At 48.3% G+C, this 25,328-nt stretch overlaps 1 protein-coding gene across 2 annotated transcripts in view; it reads left to right on the top strand.

The window, feature by feature from the left end:
* LOC144097582 (putative 4-coumarate--CoA ligase 2) overlaps positions 1 to 25,328 on the top strand; it is a 365,926-nt gene that overhangs the window by 91,192 nt on the left and 249,406 nt on the right. For both annotated transcript variants that reach the window (XM_077630250.1, XM_077630251.1), the window contains one exon: positions 24,377 to 24,510. In XM_077630250.1, the coding sequence (XP_077486376.1) occupies positions 24,385 to 24,510 (126 nt within the window). In that variant the 5' untranslated portion in view covers positions 24,377 to 24,384. The remainder of the gene's footprint in view (positions 1 to 24,376; positions 24,511 to 25,328) is intronic.

Here is a 25,328-nt window from a genome sequence, read left to right as displayed (position 1 = left end):
TGTACTTCGAACGCTCCACATAACTGCATTCTATGTAAAACGTGGAGGCTGTTTTGTCCCGATCTATACGCTGATATCATTGCAGCCCGCAGAATGGGTAGGACTCATTCCGTTCTGATCACCTTTGCGCACGGACCAGTCCCGCATACCATAAGCTACATGAGTGTAATGTACAGATGCACGCCGTACATGGGAAGTCTAGACGCGTGCACGAACTGTCGTCGGCCGGGCCATAGGTATGACGTGTGCCCGCACCCTAAGACTGGTCTCTGCCCGCGGTGCGGAGACAAGCATGAACCGCAACATATGCCCTCCTGCATCCCGACCTGCATTCTCTGTGGAGGCCAGCACCTCACGGGCACAGGCTCGTGCATGGCTAGAAATCGCACCGCCCAACCACGCAACCCATCGCCCCAGAAGGCAATGCCCCCTAACAAGGATGACTTTCCTCCGCTGCAAACTAACAAGAACGACTTTCCTCCGCTGAAAACGACCCTCCCGTCAACTGCAACATGGGCCTCTAAGGCTGCCGGGACGAACACCAGGACCTCCCAGGACCCGGACGTGAGGGCTCTGCGAGAGGAGGTAAAGCAGCTCAGGGCAGCCCTCTCTACCGCCACCTCTGCTGTATCTCCCCATTCACCACCCCCTCCCCTTCACCCACCCAACCCGCCCAACCCGCTCAACCTCCCCCTAAAAAAAGAAGGCCTGATGAGAGCCCAGTCGAACCAATAGACCTACACGCCAAATTTCAGGCCTTCGCCAAAAACATGCAAGCCAGGCTCACAGAGCGCATTACTGCGCAGCTCACTGCACAGTGCCAGCGTATGATTGAATCTGCCATTACCTGTCTAATGGATATTGTCATATGTAGCATCATGACCAATGTAGAGGAGCGCTTAACTGGCCTCACTCCTGGACTCTCAACTGACTATCCTCCCACAGTCCCACTCTCCACACCCCTCCTTCCCCTCACTACCCAACAACATGGCTCCTCCGACGGGCCTTAATTCTTTACAGATTATTCAGCGGAATTGCAGGGTCTTTCGGCGAAAGCGCGATCCTCTGCAGCAAATTATAGCAAGTTCGTCATCCCCACCAGACATTATCGCCATTCAGGTCGACAATGTTTGCAGGCAGCTGCCAGGATACGCTTTTATCCCCTCAGACCCCACTGATCTTCCCCTGGTGGTCACATATGTCAGTAAATCCTTGCATTACGCGGAGCACGTAATTACCTCCCCTATCGCTAACAGCCTTATTGAAGTCTTACCGCCCACACCTGCAAAATCAAGCCTGTTCTTTCTTAACTGCTACCTTCTCCCACGTCAGCCAATTAACTTACTCCCCTCACTTCTCAAATCCGCAACCCAGTTGGCCGGATCAAACCCCCTACATATTGCCGGAGATTTTAATTGCGCTCACGTGGACTGCGGCTATCGGCGCACCAACCACAGAGGCACAGTTTTGAACAATGAGACGCTGGCGCTCCACCTGACCATCTTTAATGATTTCAGCTTACCTACGCGGATTGGTAACAGTGTTACTGCCGATACTATCCCAGACCTCACGCTTGGTAGAAACTTGGACCACCTGCAGTGGGAAAGAATGCTTTCCACACTAGGCAGCGATCATCACCTAATTCGAATAACGCTAAACTATCGCAGATCGCAGCGCAACTTTACCATTAAGCACACTAATTGGGACGCGCTTCGCAAATTTAGACAAGCGCAGCCAACACAGGCCCCTTCGACGTAGACACCTGGATTATTCAGTTGCAAAAAGACATTCGCCGACACACTCAAACGCTCGACTATATGCCAGACATCCCTGCGATTGACAGCAAGCTCGCCCACCTCCTCCAAGCACAGGACAACATAACGCAAAGGTGGAAGACTCAGAAGCACAATAGGAGACTAAAACTCAAACTTGCCCAGATTCAATCCCAAATAATACAATGTAGTGCCACTCTTTGCAAAGCTAACTGGGCTCAGGTTTGTGACGGTCTCCGCGGCAATCTCTCCACAACCCGCGCTTGGCATCTATTACGGCACATGCTAGATCCCACGCAATCCGAATCTCAGACGCGCCTTAGCATTCGCCGCCTCGCTCACAACCATCGACAGGACACCGACGCCTTCCTCGCCCAGGTGAAATGCACCTATACAACCCCCGGTCTCCCTTGCAAGTATACTGATTATGCAGGCCCACCCCAGCCCGAACTTGACGCCCTTATTACAAAATCAGAATTTCGCGCCGCCCTATTGAAATTACGGAATACCGCTCCGGGAGATGATCCAATTACCAATGCAGCTATCGGAAATCTTGACGATGCTTCCATCTCTGACTTAGTCAACTACTTTAACGAATGTGGGGAGGCAGGTACTCTCCCTGCCTCGTGAAAGCATGGAAAAATTATTTTTATTCCAAAACCCCACAAGCCTATCACCCTAGACAACATCCGCTCCATTTCTCTTACATCCTGTCTAGGCAAGGTCTTCGAGCACATAATTCTTGCTCGGCTAACAACGTACATGGAAGACAACCACCTTTTCCCCCACAGTATGCTCGGATTTCGTGCGCATCTATCTGCGCAGGACGCCCTACTTCAAATTGCGCATGACGTGCTTGATGATACCATCCCCCACCACACTAAAGCTATCCTGGCAGTTGACCTCACCAAGGCATTTGACAGAATTCGACACGATGCCATCTTACGGGAACTGCAGGCTCTACAGGTAGGCCCTAAAACCTACAATTACGCTCGCGCGTTTCTCTCGGGCCGCACTGCCTCCCTGCACATAGATCAGATTACCACATCTCCTTATACACTCGGAGACCTCGGAACCCCTCAAGGGGCGGTCCTTTCTCCTCTTTTCTTTAACGTTGCTCTCATCCCCATAGCTTACAAACTGGCTCTAATCCCACACCTAAAGCATACCCTGTACGCTGATGATATTACCACATGGACCACTCATGGCTCTGACGGGGAAATTGAGGAAACTCTTCAGTTAGCAGCAGACACCATCTCCTCTCACGCGTCATCCATCGGGCTCGAATGTTCCCCATCTAAGTCCGCGCTCTTCCTAATTAGGCCAAAATCTAGCGCTAACTCGCCCATCCAAATCAATTTAAAAGGATCCCCTATCCCCATCACACCCGCCCTCCGCATCCTAGGCCTCCACTTGCAGGATTTTGGACGAAATGAACATACCCTTAAAAGGCTCAAGGCCTCCACGCAATCCGTGTTGAACCTTCTACGCCGTGTGTCCTCCCTTAACAAGGGTTTAGACGAAGCGGACAACATGAAAGTAGTGCACGCATTTACGCTTAGCCGCATTCTATACGCAACCCCATATCTCAAATTGAACCGCACGGAAACCGAGCGCGTGAACGCAATGATCCACCTTGCGACTAAGGCAGCCCTAAACCTACCTCGTAGCACTAGCACAGCCAAACTTCTTGCACTAGGCATGCATAACACCATTCAGGAACTAGTTGACGCGCATCTTCAGACACAATACCTTAGACTTGCCACGAGCCCCACTGGCCGCCATATACTCTCCTCCCTTCGCATCAACATACCGGCTAACCAGTCAACCCTTATACCCATCCCTCGACACATCCATACACCTCTCGTTGTGAAACCCCTTCCTCGAAACGTCCATCCCCAATATCACATCCCTCGCCGCGTAGCTCGCGCTAATGCCCTCCATAAGTACTATGGGCAAGCCCACGATGCCGTTTGGGTAGACGCCGCATGTACAGCGCATGAAGCGGTAGCAGTTGCCTACAATCCAACCCTACCTCAACCCCTAACTCACCGTCTTCCCTCGGGCTCTACGTCTGAGGAGGCAGAGGAGACCACCATCGCCCTAGCCCTTGCACATTCGGACGCCCAATACATCTTCAGCGACTCCAAAACGGCTCTGTCCAACTTTGCCAGGGGCAGGATTCACGCCCCTGCCTGGCAATTGTTGAACACCCCTACCCAAAATTTACCGCGCAGGGTAGAGCTTCAGTGGGTGCCGGCTCACTCTGGGAACCCTGGAAACGAGGCTGCCGATAAATTGGCCCGAGGTCTGATTTGCCGGGCTCAGGACAGTCTCGATCCAGGATTCTCGAGGGAGCGGGCGCACACCTTTGCGGAGCTCACGCAAATACCCCGTTCGGACCCTCCTCCCCACCCCTCTCTTGCGCACTCCCAACAGATCCTCTTCAGACGCCTCCAGACCCGCTCTCTGTCATCCCCTCAGCTTTTATCCCACTATTGCGGCACATCCCCTGCATGCTCCCTATGTGGTGACCCCCACGCCACACTCTCCCATATCCTTTTCGGCTGCCCTGCTAACCCTCCCCCGCGGGGACAGCACGCCATCTCGACCTGGGAGGAATGGGAGGTCCTGCTTATGTCTGCAGACCCGACATCGCAGCTTGCTGCGGTGACTCGGGCTGCTGACGTCATGTGCCGGCATGACCCACTTGATGCAGTGCGGGACCGCGCAGTGGCCCAGGGACCCAGCTGGGTCTAAAACTCACTTGCTGAATAAAGTATTTCTGTCTGTCTGTCTGGGCCAGAGGGCGCTGCGGACGCCAGTGAACAGCGCTCTCTCCGAGCGACTCCTCGTAATTGATCTGGCAGGACGAAGAGCTTCGCCACTGACTTGTGTGTGTCTGCCTCGACAGCACGTACAAGAAAGCCGTTTTGCGCGCGCGCGCGCTCGTCCTTTCTCACTTGCGCCGCTCGCGCTTGGTGGCTTGGGGAGAGAAATTTGATTCGCGCGCGCGCGCGCTCTCACGTTTGCAGGCGGGAAATCTCTTTCGCGTGCGCGCGCTCCTGCTTTGTTCTCCCGCTCTTGGACACCCTAGTGAAAGTAGCCTGTTTTGCGCGCGCGCTTGATAATCGTGCTCTTTCGCTCACGCTTGAACGCCGTAGTGCGTTAAGTGGGTGTGCAGCGATGTACACGCTTAGATGTGGTTTCAAGAAGATAGCAGACAGTGATGCTTTTTTTCGCAGTGCGAACATAAAAAAGGGACACCTGTTGGTGGCTCACGTGCACTGCGTTGAGCAGATTGTAGAAGAGAACGCTGTCTTCGTCAAGGCGAAATGTGTTTCACGGGTGAATGACAGCATCGTTTACGACGTGGAATATGAGGTAACTATTTCACCTTTTTGCATGATCAATTTAGCAAACGTTCAGCTTTGTAGGGTAACCGCAACCATTCGGTGCGCTTAGTGTATTTTTGTTGCGGTTGTTGAATGTGAATTAAAAACGGAAATAAATGCGTTTGTTTCGATCATCAATGCCGAGCTTCGATATATATATATATATATATATATCTTCATAGAATGTGCATTCACATGCATGCAAACAAACCTGGACGTTTGTACTGCAAACGACTTAATTTTCGCTAACGTGGCAGTTTCGACTTCTGTGTCTTTGCTCCTTCGTGCTCTGGATGCTTCCGTCATGGTAATTTTGTCGTTTTTTTTAATCCATTCCGCGAAAAAATCGAGCAATTTCGACTCCACAAAATGTTGTTTCAGTTCATTTCAGTGATGTAGCTCACTATTGAGAAAGCATTACCAACCCAGGTTCAGAGAGATGAATCAGCAACGAAATCCGGCGTCGACGTTGAGCGGAAAAAGTGGTCATAAAAATAAGTGTGACGTCATCAGACTAGGGGCAACTAGTGAATGGGTACGCACTGTAGACGGCGATAGTGACGTCATATGTTGTTTTCCTGCTCGTCCCGAAAACGGTGTACACATAGACACCCAATGGCCTTCATGGTGAAGGCCTTTAGGTCAAATTGCTTAAGGGTGAAGGCCTTGAGGTGAAATGCGTTTGCCCAAAAGGTCTTCACAGCAAATGTCTTGGGCCTTTAAGTGTAGACATTCAGGGTAAATGTCATTGACCTAAAGGCTCAAACCTGAGGGCCTTTACTGTAAAGATCTTCCACATAAAGACCTTTAGCATAAAGGTATACACTCTAGGCCTTTGAGGCTAGTACGAGTTACCAGTTAGTAAACAAGTATAGGTAACTTGTAGGCCACAATGACACACAAATGCTTTCGCATTCACAGCACGTAGGTAGTCTTAACTGCACTCCGTAATTTTTTTTTTGCAGCTTGTATGGTCATGACCCTTAAAGCACCAGCTTAAGATATGCCAGGGGCACTGCAAGCACGCTGCTGCTGTGTGCTTTTTCATAAACTCTCACGAAGAGAAGCCCTGCACAAGCCAGCCTCAACAATGGGGCAAACCAAGCAGCAAGAAAATGAGGCTTTCATCAGAGGACGTGATGGACTTGTTCCCTAGAGAGTTTGCTGTGACAGCCCGTTTCAAAAAGTTGCTCATTTTCCCCTAACCACATTTTTGTAGTGTTGGTAACTGGTATTTGTCGAATAGACAAATATTATATGGTTAATCCTCTCATTAGTAAGCGCATTCAGCCCACATTATGTTCTGAACACTTAATTTGTAGACACACAGTGTGACGTCATTTCACCTTCGCATTCTTAAACAGGTCAGAAAGCCAGTTACCCAGATGTGAAGCCTACCTCACGCACTGTACTGCTCGAGTATCCAGAGATAGCATGCTCACTGCAAGAAGTGCTAGAACCCACGACGCAACACGCAGACAAAGTGATCTGCAAAGAAGTCCTTGATGAGGTTGTCGAGAGGGCTTTAACAGCTGTTGAAAGAGAGCTCCTGGAAGACCTGCTGGCTCCAGTGTTGACAAGGCTTGTCTACCATCACATGGAAATTATAGATAATAAGAACACGCAACCAAATGACTTCTTGTCTGAACTTAGTTCCGACCAGAAAGAAAAGTACAAGCACAAGATACTTTTTCACGGGAGTGTTGCTGACCTGCCTATTCTTACTCAGGGTCAGGCGAACTGTGCACGGTACTGTGGATTCTAAAAGAGAACTTGCATACAGCATGAATATCAGACAGTCAACATTGCTCATTTTTCTTTATCTAGATGGCATGTGGAGCGCAGGCTGAGGATCAGCGGGTCTAAAGCCCACACAGTTGTCAGAAAAAAATGCGATGCCGGACTTCAAAAGGCTGCCCAGCAACTGTCAAAGGCCACCACCTACGCAAGTGCTGTCATGCGTTATGGTTGGTTTCCTGAATCCATGAGAACCTGGTAAAATGAAAATGATGTTACAGTATTGCAGCCTATTGCGAGCCTTGATTTTTTTCATTAGAGACGCCCTTTGCACATCAAATTTTTAGTACTTGAAGTAACTATCATGTGTTACTGTTTAACAGGCATCAAGACAGCAGGTGCAGCTCGACAGAGCTTAGAACAGAAACTTGAAGCACGCATTGTCCGGGTATGTAGCTGTTTTGTTTGGCTATACATGCATTCCACTCTTAATAAGCAATGTGTTCATTGTAAATTTTTAGAGAAATGTTTATAGCCATGTTCTGCTTTCCAGACAGGATTGGTGGTTCTGCCGCAGCAGCCTTGGCTTTGCTGTAGCCCCGATGGCCTTGTCCAAATTGGGCGCGAGACAGTTCTCATCGAGATAAAGTGCACTTTCAAGTTTAAGGAAAGTCCATTTATTAACTATGAAGAAAGGATATGCCATCTCCCCTATCTCACGTTCACCGAAGACATAATCACACTCAAGAAAACGCATCAGTACTACACACAGGTACAAGTCTCGTTTTATGTGCTCAATTTACAGAGAGCACTCCTGTATGTTTATTCATCAAATCAGTCAGTGATAGTAAGCGTGACTCGAGATGAGCTTTTCCTTTGGGAGGTTATCCCAAAGCTGGAGCGTTTTTATTTCACGTTTTTTATTCCAGCATTGTTTTGGCTTCATATTCTGATTTTTGTGTTTCCATCTGTTTATAATTTTTCGATAAAATATGTTGAAATCCTGCTTCTGTGATCACTTGAATCAATGTTAAATAATTTTAGGTCCGTACAATACCTTCTATGTGCACTGGAATGGGAATATATTTTTGTGTTAAATGTTTGCAAAATAATCGGCCATGGCTGTGTTGTTTATCGCAATAAAATATATTCCTGCTTTTTGTGCAACCAGCACTTATCCGCCTTTAGCCACAAGCAGCATGTGGTTGTTTTTTTCTTGTAATTTTATTAATATGCCATCGCTGAAAACTGTAAATTATGTTTTAAAAGAATGACATCTCCTATGCTCCTTGGTCTAGGTGACTGTAGGCTTCCGTCATGTCATAACGAGGACCTCTTTCCGTTCTCTTGTCTGCTAAAAACTGATACCGACATTACCGAAGACCGGCCACAAATCTCTAATTGCAGCCAGGTTTCTATAATCACTGAAGTGCTAATTATCACAAATCCGTTAACCGGCTAACTAGCTGCCTTTATTCACCTATTCTGTTATAGTTGCTGATGCTGATGCAGTTATTGTGCCCCAAAACAGTCTTCATACCTCAAAAAGCCTATTTTTGAAAATTAGTCTTCCCTAAAACGCCCAGCATAACCATGTTTGTGATTGGAGCATCATTCAGTTTTAGCACAGGACAGACATGGAATATTTCATTTCGATTTTGTCTGCACTGAAAGACAGGCAGCTGCTGCCATCAGTGACAAGGGTTAAGTACATGCATGGCTTATTGTTTTTGTCTAGCGTATTCTGGTCTGGCTTGTCACTAAAACCCACATGCTGCTAAAACAAAGGCGCATTGTTGTATGGGTACAATAAAACTCAGGATGAATTTTGAGTTCTGTGCTTATGCATGAACCCACTTCGTGACTTGGCTGAAAGTCCGTGCAGGTACCAAGTGGGCTACTCATATATGGAAGTCAAACGGAGCATTTCAACAAGCTTCGTGCAGTTTAATTTGCTGAATGACAACACAATCTCTAGAAGGTAGCCATCGAGCGAGGTGAGACTAAGTGTCTCATTTCTTTACAATAGGTGGCTGCATGTTGACAAGGGCAGAGCAAACAGAAAGCACTTTGCTGATGTGGGGACCAAGCTTAGAGGTAGTCTGTTGGATAAGATCTTGTAAATTTTTAACCTATGAATGACGCGGTCAACGTGAATGCGTACAGCCGCAATTTTTGTAAGTATTGTCCATGGCCTCTTCAGACATCTGACCCCCAGCAGAATTAAATGGGGCATAATTAGAATTTTACCTTTTCCTTCCACGTTTCTCCTAATGCTAGGAAACCCTTTGTCACTTAGGACGACACCGCCAGGTTTGATGAGCTCTAGGAATCCAGAGTCTTGAGTGATGAAGGAGTCAGTATGCCGCCTACCATACACCTTAGACACAAAGGCTATCATCCCATTGGGGATGATGCCTACAAGAAACTTTACGGTGTAGGCTGCTTTGTAGTTGGAGTATAAAACATGCTGGATATCTGATTTTGACGGCATCTCTGTACGGATTTCACTGCAGTCTATGATGAAACTTAAGTTACGGTGGTTTACTTTTTAATGCAGGTGGCATGGACAGCTTGATGACTACTCTTGGGGGCACGTAGGCCCATTCCTGCAGCACCACATTCAAGATCTCGAGCATTTTCTTGAAGATATTCGATGCAGTTGTCGCACTCACTCCGAATATAACTGCCAAGGCGCTGTATGTTATCCCAAGGCGAAGTTCAGCTAGGAACAAACATAACTTATCCTCACGTGTGACATCTGTCCTCTTGTACCTAGAGGTAGGTAGCAGGTTCAACAACAGGCTGAATACTGGGAGTGTCACACCACACACGTCTTGTAGTGCTTCTTCATTTCCGCGCAATGAGTTAAAGCCTTGAAAATCACACCTTCTTCGCCAACTTCCATCCGTCCCAGTGACCTATAGAGAAGTAGAGTGAACATCAACATTACATGCTGATAAAACAGCAGCAACTTTAAGAAGACTAATTTTTTTCCTGGAAGTTCAACCGTTAAGCAGAAAAAAATGCCTGTCCCTATATAAATAACAACCAAAGATGTACAAACAAAACAGAGAATGAAAAGTTCAATGAAGGTTCAACCTGGTCGATCTGCTCGGTGTGAGTAACTTGAGCAGATGCTTCATCACAATTCGTCATTGAGAGAAAGGTAGTAAGCTTTCCAGTGGCTGAAGACTGTTTGGCATGCCTGAAATAGCAAAAAAAAATTGTTTGCAAAGCATATGGTTTTGGTATGCTCCAAAGTGTTGTGAGAAAAAGACCAGATAGAGTGTAATCATAATGACAACTTTCTGGAGTATAAAAACATTTACATTGCGACATCTACAATAATACTGGGTGCTTACAACATCAGCCTTTGTTACTAGTGAAAGGCCTCCTGCAGTAGGAGTCTGCAGATCATCGGTGTCACTTGTTAGCATCCCATCATCTTCAAATTTGTCACTGCAGTCCATTCGGTGTTCATGTTCCTCTTCGGTCTCGTCTGCACTGACTGAATCTTCGAGTGTAGGTGCTGTTGGCACTGACTCTGTGGTGATTTGTGGCAAACGTCTCTTTTTTGTACTGTGTAGCCTAGGTGAAGCTGCCTGAATCAAGCGCCGCTGACACCTGTATTGAAACAGAAAGACAAAAATAAAATATAACAACTCTATTGGGGACGTAGCAGGCACATATCTGCCATACACTGCTGTCTAGTGCAATGCATTCCACTTCTGTCAATGCGCGCACACCACAGCCTTACACATATACACACACATTTACCAAAAGTTACTGCAAATTCTATTCTCGGTTTGATTGGCAATGTTACCTTTGCGTCCTTTCTCGGTCGGGTGCTTTCTTCTTGTACACAGGTGGAAAAATAGTTGGAATATACGAGGGATGGTCACTCATATTACTTATGTAGTTGCCCACAAAATCAGTGCTGCAAACTCGTGTCGCGTCTGTAAGCATCCAGGGAGTTTCATCAGGCCTGCACCAGGAACAATCAAAAATAGTGTTAAAGTTAAGCATACAACATTCAATATCAAGTAGCATATCCGTTCGAAGCATGCAGTTCTCCCACAAATGAATTGAAATTACACCTCTGGGTGCTATTGGCGAATAATTTTTATTTTATTTTATGAGAAATGCATACATATATCTGAAACACTGCTTCAGAAAACATGTAAGGGGGTGAACTCTATTTTGGCTTTTTACTGAGGCTCCCTAGTAGTAGCACAACTAAATAAACCCTTCAAAGGCGAAATATTGATAACAAGTATTAATTTTAAATATTACTGCTGCTATGATCGTTTAATATTATTACTAGATACAATGACGAAATGCTGCAGGCAGGAAACGAGCCCGCAAGTGGGACGGTTCGTGCGCGTATTCCGGGACAGGTCCTAGGACAACATTTGTAGGCTACTAATCGCGCCATCCTGTCGATGTGTCCCCGCGGAACGTTTGAATTTGCTCACGACTCTTTTCGTGCGACGCCTAACTGCATCTGTCATTAAGACACTGACGGAAACCAAGAGGCAGCGACCGACACCCGCGGAGACGAAAACAGCAGCCAGCGGCTACGGTGAAGGAGGGGCGGCGGGCACACCGAACGCCAAGAAACCGAGGTTTTAAATGAAGAAGACGACGAAGGGAGTGGTGGAGAACCGCCGCAGCCAGCGGGCGAGACCGTCGGACAGAACAAAGCAGAACGCCAAACCTACGCCACCACCTGAGAGCACAGTGCCTAGCCATCGCTCGAGATGGTCTCCACCAACGCGTCCCCACGCCTGGCAGCACAGCGGGAACGACCAGCCGAAGGCGCGGGAAGAGCAGTCTCAAGGTAGCCCCCAGCGTTACCGCAGTACCACCAGTTTTTCATCGCGCCCGAGCCACACCACGCTGACACAGCCAGAGCAACGTCGAGCCCAACATCAGCAATCTCGCAAGCCACATCGAGCCAGATGGCCTAAATAAACATATATAAAATAAACACTCACACTGATTCAATCGCCTCATGCTAAGCGTCGACCCAAGTCCATTTTAAGCAACCGCGGTTTATCACACAATCACATGCACTGAACAGCTGAAGCGGCAACCCCTCGTGTCTCATACACGTCAGCATAATGCACTTCTTACTGCCAAAAACCTGTCAAAGAACAACTTCGTACATTACCTTACAAGCGGCTGGCTTTGTCGGAAAAAAAATAGCGGATTCATCTACGAGAGGTTGGTTACTAAATATTGCTGACTGAATTACAATGTATACACATGTGATGAACCCGTTTCTTAAAATGGCCCTGGGTCCACACTGGACATGAGGAGATTGATGCACAGACTCCAAAATGATTTGGAAGTGATTTAATTAAAGCATCTGGCTCGATGTCGCTTACGGGACTGAAGCTGGGCTCGTCGTCGCCGGGGCTGAGTCAGCGTGGTGTGGCACGGGCTCGATGAATGGCTGGTTGTCTGCAGCGGCCGAGCTGGGAGTTCCTCGTGGCTGTGCTGCCCTCGTTCTCGGCTGGTCGTTGGATGAGCTGCCAGGCGTGGAGGCGCGTTGGCGAAGGTCGAACGTTAGCGACGGCTAGACCCCGGGCTCAGGTCAATGCGCAGCCCCAGTCTTCTGCCTCGCTCCGTCTCCGGCCCTCTCGTCCACTCTCCCCGATCGCTCTCCCCCTTCCTCCCGTCGGCTTCCGCTTTTAAAGCCTTTGCTTCTTTCTTCAGCCGTGGCCGCGCCTTTGTCCACTCCCCCGTGGCTCTTGAGGGGTGCATAAATGACGGGGACACTCAAGCGTCGTTCGACAGGGCCATCGACGGTTACCATATATGGTCATGTTTCTCCGCCACAACCAAATATGGTCATGTCTCTCCGCTGCGACCCGACGCCAGGACGGCACGGCCAACCGTCTCCAGGAAAAGTCACTGACCGGCTCGCCGTGGCACCGGTGCATGTGCACGAATCGTCACATCCGCTCCTTCTTAAAAGGAATGTTCATTGAACATTAGGAATTCGTCATACACACACACGCGCACACACACACGCCGCGCTGTTCGGGCCAGTATCCCGCACAAGTCGCTCCTTTCTTCCCCACGAGCACCGAGCCAGAGCGGAGTTTCAGAACAATTCTTCACCGTAGATACCACTCGAGTGCACAATATAAGACCATAATTAACAGTATGTACATCTCAAACAAGAGAACGAACAAAAAATGAAACTAAACGAAGCGCACTTGTAATGTACCAAACAAGGAAATGTAGTCTTAGCGAGGTACCTCCCTGTCCACTACTCGGTTACGGAGGTAGTACCTAGCGGCTGGAATACGTCTGCAAGATTGGAATGCCTCCTCCTCGAGAAGGGCGCCTTCGAGCTGCGACTGCATGAAGTGTTCCAGTTCATCACATGGACTCAAATTTTTGTGCCGGCCGCTCTGACCGCTTTTCTGCAATGCAGGGTTATTTACAATGGCGGGCTCCCTGCGAAGGTTATCCTCCCCCTCCTGTTCCCTTGAGGCAGCCGTTTCAGAAAGAGGCGAGCATGTTGGTGCTTGCTTTAACCGGTTAGCATGGACCACAGCGGTTGAGGCCCCTGCAATCTCCCGAATCCGAAAATTAACCGGCGATAGCTGCTCTACTATGCGGTAAGGTCCTTTCCATTTCGGCGTTAACTTACGGGCAAGCCCTGCCTTGACCTGCACACACTCAAGGTATACGCGGTCTCCCACCCTGAAAGGAACCGCCCTAGCCCTAGTGTCGAACCGCCTTTTTCTTTTGTCGGCTGCTTCCCGTAATGCTTCGGCTGTTACGTCATGGGCCACTTGCAATCGAGACGTCAGTTCGGCTCGATAATCATCTAGTGACCCGTATGGCACCCGTCTCTGTCCATCAACCACCGCATTTGGTGTGTCTGGGCCGCGACCGTACAAGAGGTAGAAAGGGGAGTCACCGGATCTCTCGTGCACCGCCGTGTTGTAAGAAAAAACAGCAAACGGTACCCAGAGGTCCCAATCCTGTTGGTCTCGCGAAACATAATGGGATAACAGTTTGCTTGCTGTTTGATTAAGCCTCTCTCCACAGCACCGTTACAAGCCGGGTGGTAAGGGGTGGTCTGTCTTTTGTCAATTCCCAGAAGGTTATACACATCTTTCATCAACCTCGACACAAAGTTTGACCCTTGATCCGTTAACAACTGCCGCGGAACGCCGTGCCGCAGAACCACTGTTTCTACAAAGGCACGTGCCACAGTTTCTGCTTTTTGGTCGGGCAGTGCTGTTATCTCAGCATACTTCGTTAAGTGGTCAACGCACACCAGTACCTATTTGTTTCCTGTTATCGTAGTCGGAAGTGGGCCTAGGATATCCATGCCAACCCTCTCAAAAGGCGTCGAGACTTCCTCGAATTCCTGAAGGGGGGCCGGCCTGCGGTTTTTCGGAGTTTTTCTTTCCAGGCAAAAACGGCAGTTAGCGCAGTACTCTTTAACATCTGAACGCATGCGCTGCCAATAGTAGTAGCGCTCCAACCTCCTTTGCGTCTTCATTACTCCAAAATGGCCCGCGTATGGGGCATCGTGAAAAACCCTCAAGACGTGCGGCACCATTGACTTTGGTACCACCACTCTTTCCCACACCTGGCTAGCCTTCCTTCCTGACCGCGTAGGCCGGGTGCGCTTTCGTAGGGTTCCTTCGTTGTCAACAAAGTAACAATTGTCGGGATCCCGGGCGATCCCCCCAGAAATGGCATGAAATGTCTTCTCTAGCCCTTTGTCCTTTCGCTGCTCGGTGCGGAGATCGTTTGTATCTATGGCCGGACAAAACTCATTCACGGTGCGTACCAGGTTAGCTCGACTTAATGCGTCCGCGTTAGTGTGCACCTTGCCTGGCTTGTGTTTATCTCGAAATCGTATTCCTGAAGTTGCAGATTCCAGCGCGCGAGGCGCGAGCTCGGATCCTTCACGTTTAGAAGCCACTTAATAAGGGGTTGGCAGTCGGTCACTAGCCTGAATCTGTGGCCATAGAGGTAGCACCGAAAGTGCCGCACGGCCCAAACCACTGCAAGACACTCCCGCTCAGTGGCACTGTACCGCTGCTCGACTGGACTGAATTGCCGGCTCGCGAACGCGATAGGGTGCTCCTTGCCGTCAAAATTCTGAGACAGCACTGCACCCGCTGCAAACTTCGAGGCGTCAGTCGCTACAATGAAAGGCTGGCTGAAGTTTGGATATCCCAGCAAGGGAGCGGTTATTTTTTCCTTTAGTTCTTCGAACGCCACCTCTGCCTCCTCCGACCATACGAACTCTGTTTTTTTGCTGTTAGTGCAGTCAGTGGCTTTGCGATTCGGGCGAAATCTCGCACATGCCTTCGGTAGTATCCGACTAAGCCAAGAAACTCGCGAACGCCTCGAACTCCAGTTGGTCTAGGGAAGTCGCGGACGCTACTTAACTTTCCCGCTTTAGGTTCTACGCCGTCTGCGGAAACGATATGGCCAAGGTATTTGACCTGCCGCTGTAGAAGTTGGCACTTTGAAGGTTTCAATTTTAAGCCAGCAGCTCGCAATCTGACCAGCACTTCCTCAATGGCCTCCAAGTGTTCGGCAAAGGTGCTGCTGTAAATTATTATATCGTCCATGTAGAGGAAGCACCTCTTTCCCAGCAAACCGGCCAAGAATACGTCCACAGTTCTCTGCCAGACTGCAGGGCTGTTAACAAGTCCCATCGGCATGCGTCTCCACTGAAAGTGGCCAGACGGAGTGTTAAATGCGGTTTTATCGACGTCGTTTGGATCCATTTCGATCTGCCAGAACCCCGATGCGAGGTCGACAACTGTAAAATACTTGGCTGACCCAAGCTGCGCGAGGGTTTCCTGCACCTGTGGCAGCGGGTAGGGGATCTATCCTTGTAATGGAATTCAATCGCCGGTAGTCTATTACCAGTCGAAATGAACCATCGGGTTTCTCAACTAGAAGTGCCGGTGCCCCCCACGGCGACTTGGAATGCTTAACAATGCCTTTGTCGATTAGCTCTTGGACCTGCCTATCCATTTCCTCTCTTTGTGAGTAGGGAATTCTATAGGCCCGTTGGTACACTGGTGGCGAGTTGCCAGTCGTAATGCGGTGTTTAATCACTCCGCACTTTCCCATGTCTAGCTTCAATGCAGCGAACACATCCGAGTAGCGCTGTAGGAGACCCTCAACTCTTCCTCGCTCTTTGCAGTCGATGTGAGAGAGGTCAAACTGCAGGTTCCCTTCTTTTCCTTTCCTTTCATTGACGGGGCCCGTATTGCAAATCGGGGTACCGTGCTCATCTACCTCAGCCGTGGAGAATGTAGCTATGTTTTTGTTTACCGGCAGGTGAAGCTCTTGTTGCGTGTAGTTACATAAGCGGACGGGAACCCTTTTCTTTGAGTCAACCGTGACCAAACAGCCCGCCACACTCAGTCCTATTGCGAGCCCCTCTATAGGTTCAACGACTCCTATGTGTCCCTCATCAATCTGAGCTGACATCGCTCCCACACAGATTATCTCTGACCGAGGCGGCACCACTGCTTCTCTCGTTGTCCTAACACTAACGCCCGCGTGTGTTAGCGAGCCCTGTTTCGCGCTCTGTTCCCCATTGTCCACTCGTGCAACGTACTCGGCCTCTCGATTTGCTAATGGGACCAAAGCCCCGCGACAGGAAAGGCAGTTCTGGCTTAATATGAGATCGATGCCATGCTGCAGTAACAGGTCCTGACCTACGAGGCCCGATATACTATCCGGCAACGACACAGCATCGGAACAAATGTAGCTGGGATGGTCAAAACTTTCGTTCCCGATTGTAAAGCGCAAAAGGTACAGTCCTCCCGTGCCGAGGTCAGCTCCTGTGATGCCCACGAATCTTACTTTCGGAGGTTCTCGGGCCTCATGCACCTGCCTGTCTCCCTTCCTTGTCAGCAGATCAAAAAACTTTTGCTTAAGGAGCGTTATCCGGGAGCCAGTGTCAACCAACAGATTGCAAGTGACCCCGTTTACCACGAATTTGGCAATCGGGCAGGATTCTCCAAAAACGCTTACAATAGCACAGCTATTACTGCTCTACGCGTTTTTTGGCACAATATATCTTTGTTCCATCCCCGTGTTGGTCGGTGCGCGCTGCTCCCCATTTGGCGTACCAGATTCGCGGTTTAGCTCGGGACAGTATCTGGCAACGTGTCCGTACCCTCTGCAAGCATAACAGCGAACCTGCGTCCTTTCACGGCTCCGGAAATTGCCCCTGTTATTTAACTGTAGGCCTTCCGCGAGGAGCGCCTCCAGCCGGTCTAGCCTATCGGTCAACTGAGTAACATTCGCGTCGGCGCTTGCACTTTTTGGCTCTGTTACAAGCCGCACCTTCTCCTCACTGGAGACAAGCAACTCATTATGCTCCTCGTCTACAGCTGCCTCTACCGCTCCTTCAAAAGTAGACGGCGCCTTATACAGAACAAACCTGCGCACTGGATCCCTCAAGCCAGTGATGAACTGGGACGTCATCTGCTCCAGAAGCAGCTCTCTGGCGTGCTTTTGCTTCGAACTATCAGGCCCCGGTTCTCGCGCTAGGGTTTCGTTCCCAAGGAAGCGAAGGCGGGAGGCAAACGCGCGTGCGTCTTCCCCCGGCTTCTGCCGAGCGTCGAGGAACCGCCTGAGCTTTACGCTAGAAGGTTCCCTGTCAAAATATTTAAACGCTAGCTTTTTAAATTCAGCCAACGTGCCCGCCTTCCTGACTCCCTCATCTCTCCAGGCAAAATCATGTGCTGCCCCTGACATGCGACATTTCGCCATTCCCAGCTGTTGTGCATCCGTTAACCCGCCCATTTTGTACACCTGCTCCAACATGTCAAAAAATTCAACAATAGACGGCCCCTGACCGTCGCCAGTGAATCTCTCCACCATGTTTGCTAATGCAAGTACGCTTGCCCCAAAGGGCTGTGCACTTGAGTGGGCTTCTTCCATATTAGACCAAATATAGTCAGTGCCTCAAGCTCCTCTCGCCGGGGGTGTAGTCCAGCTTTTGCCCAATGATTTAAGTATGTACCCCACTTCTGACACCAATATGACGAACCCGTTTCTTAAAATGGCCCTGGGTCCACACTGGGCATGAGGAGATTGATGCACAGACTCCAAAATGATTTGGAAGTGATTTAATTAAAGCATCTGGCTCGATGCCGCTTACGGGACTGAAGCTGGGCTCGTCGTCGCCGGGGCTGAGTCAGCGTGGTGTGGCACGGGCTCGATGAATGGCTGGTTGTCTGCAGCGGCCGGGCTGGGAGTTGCTCGTGGCTGTGCTGCCCTCGTTCTCGGCTGGTCGTTGGATGAGCTGCCAGGCGTGGAGGCGCGTTGGCGAAGGTCGAACGTTAGCGACGGCTAGACCCCGGGCTCAGGTCAATGCGCAGCCCCAGTCTTCTGCCTCGCTCCGTCTCCGGCCCTCTCGTCCACTCGCCTCGATCGCTCTCCCCCTTCCTCCCGTCGGCATCCGCTTTTAAAGCCTTTGCTTCTTTCTTCAGCCGTGGCCGCGCCTTTGTCCACTCCCCCGTGGCTCTCGAGGGGTGCATAATGACGGGGACACTCAAGCGTCGTTCGACAGGGCTGTCGACGGTTACCATATATGGTCATGTTTCTCCGCCACAACCAAATATGGTCATGTCTCTCCGCTGCGACCCGACGCCAGGACGGCGCGGCCAACCGTCTCCAGGAAAAGTCACTGACCGGCTCGCCGTGGCACCGGTGCATGTGCACGAATCGTCACACACATGACTGCCGGCTTGCACTCGTCGGAACCCTCGGCAGAATCATCACACGTTAAAAAGCAGAACATCTGAACATCTGACAAGTTTACACAGTAAAATAAAACTCACTTAACTCACTTAAGCTTGCGGACGGCAGTAATCCAGGCTTGCCGCCTTTTTTGCTCGTACCATTTTCCCGGGAACCGGTGGAACTTCACGGGTGGTTCTCTGCCTTTGGTGTTGATGGAACTGTTGTGGCAGCCGACAACACAACAGTACACTTCCCCACTCTTCGACCGCCGCGAAACCGTTCCAGCCATACTTCAAAATGAGCCACAACTTATCTGTACGCAAGCGAGGCACCTCCGCGAGCACGAGCAGTACGCGCAGCCGCCGAAACGCTGCTTGGTGATTGCGCTGTGTCGGTGGCGGGCCCGCTCGGTAGTAGCGAATCTGACCGCAAGGAGAGCAGTGGCGCTGCGACAAACTTTTATGTTGGGGCCCCTATAGATGAAGATTAAGCGCAGTTGGACTGTACTTCGTCAAAAAATGATCGACTTTAAATGGGAACGGTGCGCTTGGTTACAACGGTTTAGTTAAGTTGCATGATGTTTTCGATATTGATCTTTCGTTTTTGTCATGTTTGTTCTGTTGTTAAAACTGGATATGCCGACGAGTGTCTGATTTGAGAGGAGTCTTTGTGACATGAGAATTTCTTTCTAAGTCCGATTTGGGTTAATATTGCAACGGATAATCTCCGTAAAGACAACGTGAAGGAAGTGTCTGCTGTGTGTGCGCTATCCGCTCGGTTTTCGCTGTGATCTGTGCTGTGTGCCCCGGTCATCCTTGTGCCTGCCAAGACTTCGGGCCACGTAACATCTTAAGGTAGGAGGTGCTGGGTGGACGATCTCCAGGCCACGCAGCTCCGAAGTGGCCGTCAGGCCGGGCCTACTACCATCATGGCTCAACACGGCCCGTCACAAACCACTCCTGCCGCTGCCTCCGCGGTCATGGCCTCTCCCCGTGACTCCGGTACCTTTTCTGTACACAAGTGTTTGCCAGAATTTCAAACTGCTTAACATATTAAGCACATTATAAGCATTTTTTTTCGCAGCAGTGATTGTTGTCTTTGTCGAAGCACACCTCTTGACTGTGTAAAAATAATCTCGGATTTCCGTGTAAAACAGCTTCATTAGTAGTGTTTTGAGAAGCACTATAATTATGTGCGATAAGTCAGTTTGATTGCATTATTCAGCGCGCCTATCTCGGCTGTGCTGTTAAGTTAAGGATACTTTAATTATTTTAATTAAAAATACTTTTAAAATGAAAATTGGCGTGCCGGCAAAAGATGCTTACGGTCAAGCTTTATGACTGAATATGCCAGTGTTTCATGGAAGGTGAACGAGAGTTTACTAAACAGGCATGTAGGCGGCTTTTGTGGTGCAACGATTCCTGCGTTCGGAAACATCACATAAGAGGTGAATAATATTAAGTTGTCAGCCGGTTAAATATTTTTTTTTCTGATAGTTAACTTTATAACTATTACAGGTAGGCACATCGTGGCAATTAGAGATTCGAAGCCAGATGTCAGTGAGACCCACATAAATTTTTTTGTAATTTGGAAAACACGATTGTCCTCGACGCTGTGGCCCAACATATTCTGACCAAGTAGTGCCAAAATATATTTGCTTTGAAAAGCATGGAGGCAAAGCAATAACTTCAGCACACGTACGTAGTCTAAGAAGCCAAAATTTAAGCTGACGCTTTAAGGGTAATCGTGTTTTTGAAATACTAAACACTGATATGCCTATTCATAACGACAGGATGCACATTTCTTATTGCACGCAGGTTTCCGGCTGCAACACATGAAAAATTTGTTGTCATAAATTTCTTAATGGCCTAGTTAGTTAACATTCTTCGCCGCTTTTTTTATGTCGGCCAACGCGTGAACTGTTGTTCTGCTGAAGCCGCCTTTATACCTGAAAATTTGTATTTTTAAAAAATGCTGGTTCACTCTCGAATCAGTTCAAAATCGCGCTGCTCGTTTCATTCATTTATCGTACCCTTATGACGTCAGCATGTCCTCTTTAAATTCAGTATCCGGATTATAACTCTTTATCTCTCCGCCGTCGCATTCCAAGCCTGTCTTCATTTCACAAATTCTTCCACAGCCCCATGCACATCGCACCTTATATTCTTCCTCCAGCACGAATATCTCATCGCACAAGCCAACACCTACAAGTTGACCGTCCACGCTCGTGCACCGTCACTTCTAATCCATTTTTCCTCGTTCAGCCGCAGACTGGAACGGCCTTCTGAACAACTTAACAAGGTGATGGTTCGGGCTAGTGGGTGTGCGTTATGATCTATAGCGCAGCAACAAAACAAATGACAAACACAAGCGCTAAACTTCCACTACGGCTTTATTTGGTGCACATAGAATTTATACATGAAGAAAAGAACGATATTTGTCAGATTATAATAGAATATTTGTGAACTAAAGCTTAAAAAGCACACGCAGCACATTTCACCGGCTGGCATACTGCTCCGAGTCCAAAAAAGCCATATCCTTCTTTGTCAGCGACAGTGACTGACTGCTGAAGCAGCTTTCAGGTCCAGCTCTTTTGATTGCGGCAGCCTCGATAATTTTCCTTGTTAATCTATCCGCATTTCTGCCAATCACCTCGCATTCTTTAAAACTTAAACTTTTAAGCTTCTTTAAAACTTCTAAGTTTCTTTAAAACTTAAGCAAACACAAGCTTTAGCGCTTGTGTTTGTGGCCTGTTTTGTTGCTGCGCTATGGATCGTAACTCATAATTCTAACCAACGTTGGCATCGTTACTTGCCCAGGTCTTTTCACCGACAATATAAAAACTTTGCTGTTATTGAGAATTTGTGTTTTTATTCTTGCCAACCCTTATGTAGCACTCCTTTTTCGGGGCCTTTAAGGCAATAAATTGAAATGAAACAAGCGGCATATTCTAAAACCTCCCATGTGCACTGCAACGTTTACCAGACCTCCATTGAAACAACAGCAAAGCGCAGGCACGAGTGGTACTAGGCAGAGGTAGCAAACGCCGGCATGTGCAGGGCTCTCGCAGTGGACACGAAGTAGGAATGGGTTACGTTGCAACTTTTTTTTTTTTCGATGGTGGCCTGCACAGAGCGAGGCATGCAGTTAGTAGTGGCTTAATGTTACGGCGTCCAGGACTGCTGTGGAATGAAGCGGACCTTGAAGCTCTCCATTAATTAAAAAACAAAACGTTGTGGTGTGTGTGCGAATCGAGCCCGGCCTCCGGCATGCCAGACGAGTATGCTTTCACTCCGCCATCAATGTTCGAGTTTTGGAAAGTGAATGAAGGCGCGTCAGGTGAAATAACAGATGCCTATGATACGTATCTTCGAGATATGGACTGAGCTGCGCTCGAATAATCTATTTATGAGCATGTACACTAAACATATCCCAATTAAGACCCTGGCGAATTACATTTCCGGTGAATTTCCTTCGTGCATGGCGTGTAGTCCTAGCGCTATCATGCGGCACCCACTGAAACCCCAAGATGCAATATTCACCGATGGTGCAGCAGATGGCTCGCGTCTAGTAAATGCATAGATATCTTAGAAACGCATCTTTGAGCTATGTACACATGCTTTAACCGTGTTATGACCGTACCAATTAAAAATGTTCAAATTAAGCGTGTAGCGAAGTTATCCGGAACGCACTCAAAGTTGCCGACGCCGAGTCGCGTCTAGTTGCCGGATACACCACAGCTAGCCTTCTCCAATCAGGTTCAACAGTCGTTAAAGCACCGCTAATTATGTTTAAAAAACGTACTTCAAATTACAAAACACATTAAAACGTTACGAAGTGTGAGTCAGGAATACATAAAAAAAACATGTTCGATACGCTACCTCTTGCGAAAATGACGTGATTGAGCTCAGTAGCCATAAATTTAGAATTTTTTCTCTCTGTGAGTACCTCATCAGGTTTTTTTTTTTTTAGGGCGAAAGCTTTACTACTCTCCTTCGTAGCTTGTTCGCCGTGTGCGCCAGTTTGACCTTCAACTGGGGAGAATCCGCGTGAGAGCTATGACATCACTCATCCGCCGTCGCCGCCACCGAAACCGAGCGCTCGCGTCTGCCTTGTCATGTCACAACCATGACATCACTCAACCGCAGCTACTTCTGAGCCATGCGCTCGCTGTGTCTAGAAGCCTCCGCTGCATCTCAGGAGGTGCTGCAACAGCTCTCGACAGCTTAACGGCGGCAGTGGTCATGATTGATCCAGGCGAGGCGCCTCGTGAACGACTGCATCAGAGAGGTTGCAAAGACGACAGGCCGAATCCGATTATCCTGTGGACGGAGCGCCGAGAGGCTGAGCGCTGTTTAAAAACTGGGCAAAGGTTTAACCCGGCTAAACCTAAGTAAACAAAGCGAATGCTTGAAAGTTATTCCTGTTAAACCTTGGCTAAACTTCAGTCATTACCACCAATAAACAACAATGTCTAGCCAGGCTTTACCAGGATTAAGATTCAAGCTTTCGCTATGGTTGCTGAGGTTTAGGCGGGCTAAATCAGCCTATTTTTTTTTATTAGCGTGGGCTTTTAACTCAAGGCAGCACGAAAATCTATTTGGATTTGTGTGACATTTGATTTGGATTTGAATGAAATTCGGCGCAATCATTGAAAAAATGCCTATAAAGAGCGGATTGTAGCTGAGTCGAGTACAGGGAAAGGATAGCTCCGTTCATCACTTACAGGGAAGTAGACATCCAAATTATCAGATTGGCTCACAACTTCGCGTCGAAAACCGGAGCAAAGTTTGAAACTACATTATTCCGACAAAAAATAATTATCGCAAAACATTGAGCCTGAAGGTAAAGATCAAGGCGTCGTCATGTTCACTTAGGTCCAAAGAGACTTAAAATTAATTTTTGATCTCTTAAAAGATGGTCGCACATGTCAAGCTCCATATTTATAGCCTGCTAGACCAATCGTAATAGTAGCAAATTATTGCGCAAGAAGTATTGCGCACGTGGCTTCTATAAACACGGACGCAAGAATTTTTTTTATGTGTCTGATTAGAGGTCACTTAAAAAATATTAATTGCGTCAAGTTTTTCGACGCAGGCTTTCACTGCAACGGTCATATGGAGTAAAAATTGAAAAAAGTAAACAAAAGAAAAAGTCAGCATATAACGGAACAGGACACGCAATGAGGAAACGCGACAAGTGGATGGATAACTTTTTGTATCTTTTTTAGGCTTATAAACATAAAAAAATTCGAGAATGGTGCAGGGAATTATTCAAATTCAATGGCTGAAAAATTGAAGTAGCAAAGAAACAAACAGCTTTAAAATCCAGCTGAAGCAAAATATTCCCGAAGCAATGTAAAAGATGTTAGAAGATAAAATTGAGCTTTGAGAACTGGCCACAAATGGGCGAACACAGAGCACTAAACAGTGTAGGAGGAGTCAAAAAGTCGCCACCAGAAAGTCTTGAAAACGTGGAAAAGTTCTATATTTTATCAGTGAGAACCACGGATATGGTACTAATGCAGGCTTTTCTGCCATCATCAATCGCCACTGCTTCCCGAACTTTACGTGCTAACTGACCCCTCTCACCGCAGCAGTGGCCTATCAGTTCGAGCATCCGCCTCAGATGCGGGAGGTGCGCAATTCGATCCCGAGTGCGAACAGTGGCGATTCTTTCTCTCAAGAAGGGCTTTCGTTTCTCTCGCAGCCGCCACGATGCTCAAGGGACGCATCGAGAACAAGGTGGTGCACTCACCACACCCGAAGGTCAGCATCCCTGTGTGTTCCGTGTACACGGCGGTCAAGTCATTCCTCAGCGTCGCTGGAAGCAAGCTTGCCGCGGTGAGCGTATATTCGACGTCGCTCTAGGCAGACACCACCGTCAAATGGTCAACGTCTCTGCGCCTTGTTGGTCCACAAGATAGAGGTTATTTAATGTCTATGAATCTTTGGTTAGAAACTTTAATTATATATTGTTTTTTAGTCACGAAATCGATTAGTTAAATTAGTTAACACGCCTACAGCTAAACTTGAACACTTACACTTGCACAGAAGACAAGCGACCGCAACACGACGGCCTCTCGTGCGTTCTTCAATTGACGTACTTTTTCTTAGTGCGCTGCCGTTAAGACCCTTCACTCACTGATTTGACCTCTGCTATCTGGCGAAGCAAAGCGCTCGGGAAGAACAACCTGGATTGCGCATGCCTCACCGGCGGCAGCAACTGCCATCGCAGGGCAGCGGTGGATCTCTTACTCGCTGCGCCAGGAGTGAATCAAGGACTCTCAGATATGTATGAATGTAATTTCGGGGATGACCAATTCCGCATACATGAAAATTAACCCATTGAAGCTCTTCCGTCATGCCCTTAAGGTTGAGCATAAGCGTCCCCTCCAGTTTCAGAGAGCTAGCACTAAGGACCGCTCTCGCTGATTTCGCTTACTGATTTTGTCGATCTTTTTATCTAAAGCCGGCTTGAGATTCTACATCGAGCATCGAACCGTTTTGGCACGGTTTGATGCTCGGTTTACATCAAAACCGAAGTGAGAACCGAAGTTCTAGCACACTTCTATAGCATTTAGCCTAAACACACTAAATTTTACGTTATTTTATGCTCCCTCGATTTTCTTCATAGCTTATCGTACCAAAATAGAAAACGA

This window comes from Amblyomma americanum, chromosome 7 (assembly GCF_052857255.1).
Source record: "Amblyomma americanum isolate KBUSLIRL-KWMA chromosome 7, ASM5285725v1, whole genome shotgun sequence".
NCBI classification, from domain to species: domain Eukaryota; kingdom Metazoa; phylum Arthropoda; class Arachnida; order Ixodida; family Ixodidae; genus Amblyomma; species Amblyomma americanum.
Note: the sequence above shows the minus strand (reverse complement) of the source record. Positions and strands in the feature narration are given on the sequence as shown.